Genomic DNA, 7,883 nt, shown 5'->3' on the forward strand with positions numbered 1-7,883 from the left:
AAGCCTTCAAAACCAGGGAAGACAACATCTGTCATGATATTCAAAATCTAAGACGATGTATTACTGTAATATGTCAATATAGTGCCCAGCCCAAGGTTATCACATGTGACAACCAATATCTGCACTAGTTAAAGTTCACAAGAAGAAACTCAAATGTGAATCAAAAAATATGAAAAATTCGAAGATTTTCAGCTGTTTGCTTAATTTCCACCACATGTTCATGTGTGCATCTTTGGAAAAACTGTTAAGGCCGTAGATTCCCCTCCCCAGCTACATTAAGATACTTGTTTCACATGCCAGGGGATCCGACAATGGAGGCTGTTGATGTCAGTAAGCATTGAACATCTTATGCTGCGTCTGCGACTAGTGTGGAACTCTGACCTCATGAGGAAAGACACCCATGGGGAGGCCACAGTATTTCTTCTGAGGCTGGGGAAGTGTATATATTTAGACATGTTGCCAGATATACAAGTGGCATACAGTAACATTTATAGTCTGTTACCTTGTGTTGTTTCCCTGCTCTAATCGTTAATATATTCAAGGAGACTGCAACTGTGTGAACACTTGCCAGACTTTCAGTGTTGTGCACATTGTGTGTACACACTGCTTGGAGGTCTGAAGTTGGAAATTTTAACCTGGAAATTCTGACCTCCTGTAACGTACTGAAAATCAGAGATCCATCATTCGAGAAAAAACATTTATTGACATTTAAAAAACAAACCCCTGCAGCTGGACTCATGACTTGGTGAGCTCCATCAGTCTGTACAGGATGCACTTCTGTCCAAAGCGCACCTGCAGTGCATTCTGGTTTCTGCTGCTCAGTCCTGCAAGTGCTGCCTTGTCCTCTATCAGCGCTCGGTCGGTGTCTACAGCCTCTCCCTCCATCTTCATCTCCTTGTCTCCGTAGGAACTCACAGTCAGACGAGCTGCTCCGTGAATTAGCTTCTTCCATGAAGCCTTCAACTCAGGGAGTCCCTCATTAGAGAAAGCAAGGGAAATCATCTCGTCATCCTCTTCATCTTCCTCCCATCCTTCGTTATCTTTGAAGTCTGAGAACTCTTCCTTTGACATGCACAGCACCTGAAGAGACAGAGCAGGAATTGTAAGAGCCACTGCTCGCATATTCACTAAAGCAAAATGGTCTCTTTTGTGCGTACAGATAGTTTTTCTGCAGTGTACAAGCCAACAGCACTGCTGTAGGTACTCCCTCACCTTGAGCGCAGTGTGGAGCTCTGTGTCTGTAAGGCAGCCCTGTTTGCCAAACACAAAGGCTGCTTTGTCCTGCATGATCTCACACAGCATCTCCCACTTCTCCTCCACCAACTGCCGCTCCAAATCAGACTGAACACCTGGAGCAAGAAGAAGATGGAAGGATGAGGAAGGAGCCCACATCCAAAGCACTGTCTGAATGTTATCTTCCACTGAATTAAGAAGAAATTCCTAAGAAAATGCTTTAACTGAAGGGGAAAATGACTGATTAACATTTTTCTTTTTTATTCACATATTCTCCTCATTCCTTTTTTTTAGGGGCCCTGACACAACATGTTGTCCGTGCCTGGGCTGTGTCGAGAGACTGCAGCCCCTGTTGCCAGCTGCTAGTTGGCCATCATTTACAGTCTTTGCAGTGTGTTCAAGTGCAACCTTTTGGCAGTGACACCAGTGATAGGATGTAACACACTGCCTTTGTGGCCACTACTTCTTTGATGCCAGTTTGGTGTGTCTGGTGTTTTACACTTTTCTCTTAAGGCACTTCAATGTATCAACAATCACCTTGTGTGGCCACTTTGTAGAAGTTGTCGATGGGGATGTCGGCTGTGTCGTTGCTGTTGCTCTGATACGGCTCAGTGAAGCCGTACATGTGTAGCAGCTGCCAGTTGGCCATCTGCCCGTAGGTGTTGAACACCTCCTCGCCTTTACGAATGGGGCGCACGCAGACCATCTTCAAACTGTCCTGGAAAAAGATGGAGCATGGATGGAATGAAAGACGAGTTGAAACAATAAAAGAAGTGAAATGTTATCAAATCTAAACATTCGAAACAAGAGAGGTGTTCGCTCACGGGCGTGAACTCCAGGTTGGCATTATTATTGGACACATGGTTAAGCATGTCCGCCATTGGAACCATCATCGGCGGGCTGGGGGCCTTGTCCTCATCCTCTTCCTCCTCCTCTTCCTCCTCCTCATCTTCCTGTGGCTCCTGGAAACTGCAGAGAAGGAGGAGGAACAGGGAGGGAACGTTGAAAGGACAACAGGGATCCCACAGGTCGATTTAGGAGGACAACAAGGAAGTGAAGATCCAGATACTTTATGTACATGAGCATTTTCTGTCATGTGTTCTCTTACCTGTAGGCCATGACAAAGGCCACGAGCTGTATGTACAGCTCCAGTGTGTGTGTGTCGGGGTTCCAGAGGTCAGGATGCTTGGTGATGAAGGGAAGGACCACGCTGGTGTATTCCTTCTGGATGTTAAGCAAGTCTCTGTCCACAGCCTCTGGGATCCCTGTTCCCTTCAACAGTCTGTCTCTCTCCTCTTTAGACCTGAACAGGTGAACTGGAAATTAGTGTATAGAAAGCTTGAAAGTGACACTTCATCAACAAAAAAGGGGGGAAAGGCAGAAAAAAGCTGCTACAGTACCAGTGGTCTCCGGGATGAGATCTGGACACTGAAACTGTTTCTCACCAGAACATTGGGTGGTCCAGTGTCTTAAAGCTGGTCCACAGAGAGAGGTAGGGTTTCCAGTGGGACTGTGAGGATGTGTACTCATACAGAAGAGTCAGCAGCAGGGGAACCCAGCCAGACGAGCTCTCCAGAGACGACCCCTCTGTGACGGATAAAAGGAGGAACCCGAGAGGTTACAAACGGAGAGGAGCGACACAGGCGGGGGGAAAAACATGTTCACAATTCCAACGGTCACCTTTGTCCAGCAGGGCAGAGAGCTTGGATGTCCCCTGGTGGAGAAGAGCTGATCTGGGGATGGTGAATAAAACCTCCCCCTCCTCTATGTTGTCCTTTGCCAGCATCCCATACTCTGCCACTGTTCCCTCCTTACTCACATACACCTACACGAACACACACAGAGAGAGGGGGGGAGACAGGGTTCAGTTCAGCCAAAAGAAAAAGAATTTCACATACTTTTAAAAGTCGTGCTGAATACTAAGGAAATAAACGGACATACCTTACTGCTGAGCACTAAGTGGACTCTGTCGCACCACTGCAGGAAGTTCTGCAGAGGGCTGGGCTCTGAATCATCAGCTACCTGTCAGCACACGGAGGAGGACTGTTCAAAACTTGGTTTTGCTGTGAAAATGTGACTACACTTACAGCAGGGCTGCTATAAATCACAGCTGAAATACACGCAGCATTCCATAATCTACAGTGTAATAATCACATTGGCATTAACAGTCAAAGAAAATAACTATTCAGTTCGTACTGAAAGAAAAGGTGCACACAAGAAAGGCAAACCGGGAGCCCCAATGACAGCAACGACCATGAACTATAGTTACAATATGAGCTGTGGGCTTTTCACACGAAATGCAAAACAATGTTGATTGTTTCTTAAGACAAGCAGTGACTAACTAAACGTGAACGCCTAGCTAATATCAAGGCATAAAAACAAACAGCCGGAATGCAGAATAAGTGCGTCATAATGTTGACTGATAGCTAAAGTAAAGTGCCGTCACTTTACTACAGCAGGGAGCACACACTGTCACATGCAGCACACTGTAACCTCACAGTGTAGCTTGTGTTTAAACACACACACTCACACACGTAAATTACACACGCAGCTCGAGCACTAACAACCCTGTTTTCGACTGTAATACTGGTTTCTTGGTTACCTTGGCTCGTTTCGCCTCTGTTGCCATCTTCCGAGCGAGATTCAGTCCCAGGTCCTGACAGGCGCTGATACCGGCTAACTAGCCCAGAGCTAACTGTAGCATGCGGGCTGTGAATGAAGCGCGGGGTTAAGTTTGTCCCACACGGCGACTTGTAGGCAGCGGATGACTTCACATCACATGTAATCCACACAGATGAGTTTTACAACACCGCCAAAATACTGGGGGGGCTTGTAGATGGTTTCTACTGTATATGAGAACCTACAGTACAGATGAATGTGACTATCAAGTGCAAAATGTTGTTTACACTCTGTTCTGTCTCATACTTAAGCTGGCAGGACGAAGACTGAGCGTACTACTCCACCAGAGGGTGCTATTTGATCCATCGGCTCGTTGGTCTAGGGGTATGATTCTCGCTTAGGGTGCGAGAGGTCCCGGGTTCAAATCCCGGACGAGCCCTGTTTATTGTCTGTTTGGCAAACCTGTAACTGGGTGAGTGTGAAAACCTGCATTATGTTGGGATGTAACCAACCAGTGACAATTACTGTATTAAAGTACTAAACCTCTGCTGTACATGTGCTGTGCCAGTTTCAATAATCAACATAGCAGGTTGACATTATTAATACAAAATATAATCGATCAATAAATTACAATGTTATGGGTATTGTCACCCCTCTACTGCATTAGAAACAACTTGATCAGAGACAATCTATCTATGTGCCTGCAAATCATAATTTATTTACCGCTGATCACAGTAGCCAGATTCCATTTAAGTCCACTTTTATTTATATTGCACAAAAACTACAATCAAAATTTGCCTCAGGTAGCTTAAAATCTGTACAGAATTTACTCTGTGTCCTTAGACCCTGAATTCAGCTATGGAACAAATCAGGGAATAGTGAAAAAAATGGAAAAACAATATCAGGAAGAGTCATGAGGGTGTACCCTGTCATGTAGATTACATGTAGAATTGGAATCTTCATTTAAGTGTCTGAATTAATGCATTAATTCATGCATTTTAAAATGTTTTGCTTTTTTTCCTTTTCCTTAAGTTCAAAATTTAGTTAAAACTGATATTGTTTGCATCAATCTACTGTGTTCATGTAGCCATCAGTGTCAGTGCTTTTGGGGTTCAGTGTTAACGTCAGTGTCAGAACAATATATAAATGTGACCACCAGAGGGTAATGTTGGACCAGTTGAGAGGCCTCAACTTGCCACATCACCAGATTTTGAAGTGCAACCAAAGGGCTTCAAAAGCTGGAATTACAGATGTAGACAGCTGTGCATATGGCTCGTTGGTCTAGGGGTATGATTCTCGCTTAGGGTGCGAGAGGTCCCGGGTTCAAATCCCGGACGAGCCCACCTTTTGACCTCTGAAACTGAATGAGCCACTGTAGAATTTGTTTCTGGAACAAAATGTGTGTTACATGACTTTAGATGAATGACAGACACTGTAGTGCAAGTACAACTCTCCTGACAAATGAAATGTTCGCTGTTGTTGATATAACCCATGTTACCTGAAACCTAATGTGCACAAGCAGGACCTCCAGAAGAAATGTGCCTACACTCAATATCAAATATGTTTAACACTGACAAACTGCAAAAAAGACTGTGGTTTCAATAACATTTCAATTAATTATGCAGCCCAAGAAATCAGCCAGTGTTTCCAGCTAAATTCACTAATCATGTGTCATTTCACTTCTTGTCAAAGCCGACAGGTGATGAGCAGCTGAAAGATACATGTGTGAAAAAGGACACAAGCCAAACACTGTCCCCTGCAAAGCATTGTCATCATGCCTAACCTGAGAGTTCATTCAGCAAAATGTCCTGTTAGTTACTAGCAAATGATCCACTCCTGGCATGGCAGAGGAAAGCCAGGAGTGGAGCCAGGGTTATAGACTGATTTTGCCACTGTAACTACATTACAGTGAAGCATGTGTAGGGCAGAGGGAGTTGTCCGACTGCATGCAGTACACCAAAATACCACATCACTAGTTTAAAGCAGTTGCTCACAGGCTTTGACACGAATCTAAAAAACTGGGCATGGCTCAACATCTGGCTCGTTGGTCTAGGGGTATGATTCTCGCTTTGGGTGCGAGAGGTCCCGGGTTCAAATCCCGGACGAGCCCTTGTTTTCCCTTCGGGGGTCACACAAACTTAAACAGCAACTGTAGAGTTCATTTCTAAATCAAATGCAAAAACAAAAGTTTGCAGGCCAAGAGGCTAAACATCTGTATACAGTATAATGTTAACACTGATATGAAGGTGAGGAGGAAAACTAGAAAGGAGTGGAGAAATCCACTTGACACCATCACCCACCTCTTGCAGGCCAAAGTATACCCCCTCATGACATAACACTCCCCAATGACAGAAGATTCCCCAGCAGGACAACACACACCACAAACACGGCTCAGGAATGACCCCTGGCACCTGGCAAAAAGCTCAAGGTGTCAATCAGCGAGGTCAGGACAATACATTGAGGTCATTGAGGTACTTGGTCTGCTGTTTCTGTGTGTGTGTGTGTGTGTGTGTGTGTGTGTGTGTGTGTGTGTGTGTGTGTGTGTGTGTAATGCTTTAACTTAAAAATATGTCTTTGCTTTAGTGTACGAATAAAAGCCACAGAAAAATACACAACCAAATAAGAAGAACACGTTAGCAGCATTGACGAAATACATTGACTGCAAATACACACAACACACATACAACAGCCCAAAACAGTCCCAACAAGGAAAATGTGACAGTAGGAAAAAAAACGCAAAGTAAACACATGAAACAGAAAAACGGTACATGTGCAGTTGCCACAACAGAGTGTTGCAGGCCTCTAGGGGGAGGCAAGAAAAAGGACTTTATTCTGTTAACAGAACACATGTTGCTGTTTAACACTCTAGGTTCCTTAGAACAGAAATACTCGGTCCATGAGCTTGTCAGCTCTGCTGTTAACTCCCTCAGCATCTGGCTGTTCACAAGACATCAGCTCTCCTGCTGCTGATTTCATTTAGATTTCCCATTCTCTCCAAGTGCAACATTTTCTCGAGTTCTGCCAGTGGGCCGGTATTGCAGATTATAACTAGCACTGACACGACAGACACACTGTCAATCAACTTGTCAAGGTTGTGAAATATTGCCCCGGTACCAGTCCATCGATCCCTTCAGCCACAAACGTCTTGCTGGCAGGACTCAAAAGATAACCAAGAGGGCACTGAAGATCTATCGTGAAATGATTTTGCACTGTTTCTGTATTTTCACGTTTTCTCTGATGGCTGTGTTTGAGGCCATTGTGGCACATTTGTGTATCTGGTTGCGTTGTGTGTATTTGCAGGGCGTTTCCAAAAATGCCGCAAGGGTGTTGTCAAATTGATGAACATGTTTCCTTGTGTTCTGTCTATCTGCATGTGTTTTTCTGAAGGAGGACCACCTTACTTTTTCAGAGTGACTGCTCCCACTGGGCCACCCTGTATCATGCTGTAATTAGAAGAAGTTCTGTCAGGTTTAATCTGGACTCGACAATGACATCTTGCATGTTTGTCATCCTTCAGTTTGTGTGACATACTTACCTAACAGATTCTCACAACGTCTGTGTTCAAGTATCCTACCACAAAAATATTGAATCTAAAACAACGTCCTGTCTATCCATTCAATTTGCTCTTTTTCTTTCTTTGCAATGTGATATTTGATATGGTATGATATTTGAAATGAGGCCCTTCTTTGGAGCCTATTCATTTCTGCTCACCTCCTCTTGTTCCTGTGTTTCTCTCTCCCCCTCCTCCTCCACATCTTCCTCACTTCCCGGTCTTCCTTGTTTCCTCCGCAGCTTATAACAACTCCGGCTGTAGTATAGTCAGATTATTTGCACCACTGTAAACTGAAAGTAACAGTATATGAAAGGTTAGCCGGCAGTAAAGTTGTACGCCTCTACCCCTCCATGCAGGCAGTCAATGGCATTTGATCCTGTAGTGCAGGTGGTTGCAGAAGGAAACAGATTACTTCAGTCACAGTGATGTGAATCAATTTATTGGTGCAAAACACTTCAGATACACTGTCTTCTTAATT

The 7,883-nt window shown here is 44.4% G+C and overlaps 1 protein-coding gene and 3 non-coding genes across 4 annotated transcripts; 3 read left to right on the forward strand and 1 right to left on the reverse strand.

Annotated features, from left to right (window-relative positions):
- Nucleotides 1–683: 683 nt before the first annotated feature.
- On the reverse strand, nt 684–4,247 carry setd6 (SET domain containing 6, protein lysine methyltransferase). The gene is made up of 9 exons (XM_037106053.1): nt 3,836–4,247; nt 3,175–3,255; nt 2,914–3,058; nt 2,679–2,820; nt 2,342–2,536; nt 2,058–2,202; nt 1,771–1,951; nt 1,213–1,349; nt 684–1,080 (listed from the first exon to the last, which is right to left on the reverse strand). Exons 1-9 carry the CDS (start codon nt 3,860–3,862, stop codon nt 736–738), a joined length of 1,398 nt encoding a protein of 465 aa, XP_036961948.1. The 5' UTR covers nt 3,863–4,247; the 3' UTR covers nt 684–735.
- On the forward strand, nt 4,220–4,291 carry trnap-agg. The gene has a single exon. It is a non-coding gene; the product is annotated as a tRNA-Pro (tRNA).
- Nucleotides 4,292–5,122: 831 nt separating this feature from the next.
- trnap-agg lies at nt 5,123–5,194 on the forward strand. Its single transcript has one exon. It is a non-coding gene; the product is annotated as a tRNA-Pro (tRNA).
- Nucleotides 5,195–5,890: 696 nt separating this feature from the next.
- On the forward strand, nt 5,891–5,962 carry trnap-ugg. The gene has a single exon. It is a non-coding gene; the product is annotated as a tRNA-Pro (tRNA).
- Nucleotides 5,963–7,883: the final 1,921 nt, after the last annotated feature.

The sequence above is a fragment of the Acanthopagrus latus genome, chromosome 8 (assembly GCF_904848185.1).
Source record: "Acanthopagrus latus isolate v.2019 chromosome 8, fAcaLat1.1, whole genome shotgun sequence".
NCBI lineage: Eukaryota > Metazoa > Chordata > Actinopteri > Spariformes > Sparidae > Acanthopagrus > Acanthopagrus latus.

Excerpts from the sequence above, each read along its gene's own strand:
- setd6 (XM_037106053.1), bottom strand. The coding sequence starts at position 3,862 with ATGGCAACAGAGGCGAAACGAGCCAAG. Across the intron at positions 3,256-3,835 it reads CAGAGGCGAAACGAGCCAAG|GTAGCTGATGATTCAGAGCC; the intron begins GTAACCAAGAAA and ends GTGTGCTGACAG. Across the intron at positions 1,952-2,057 it reads CCAACCTGGAGTTCACGCCC|GACAGTTTGAAGATGGTCTG; the intron begins GTGAGCGAACAC and ends ATCTTTTTCCAG.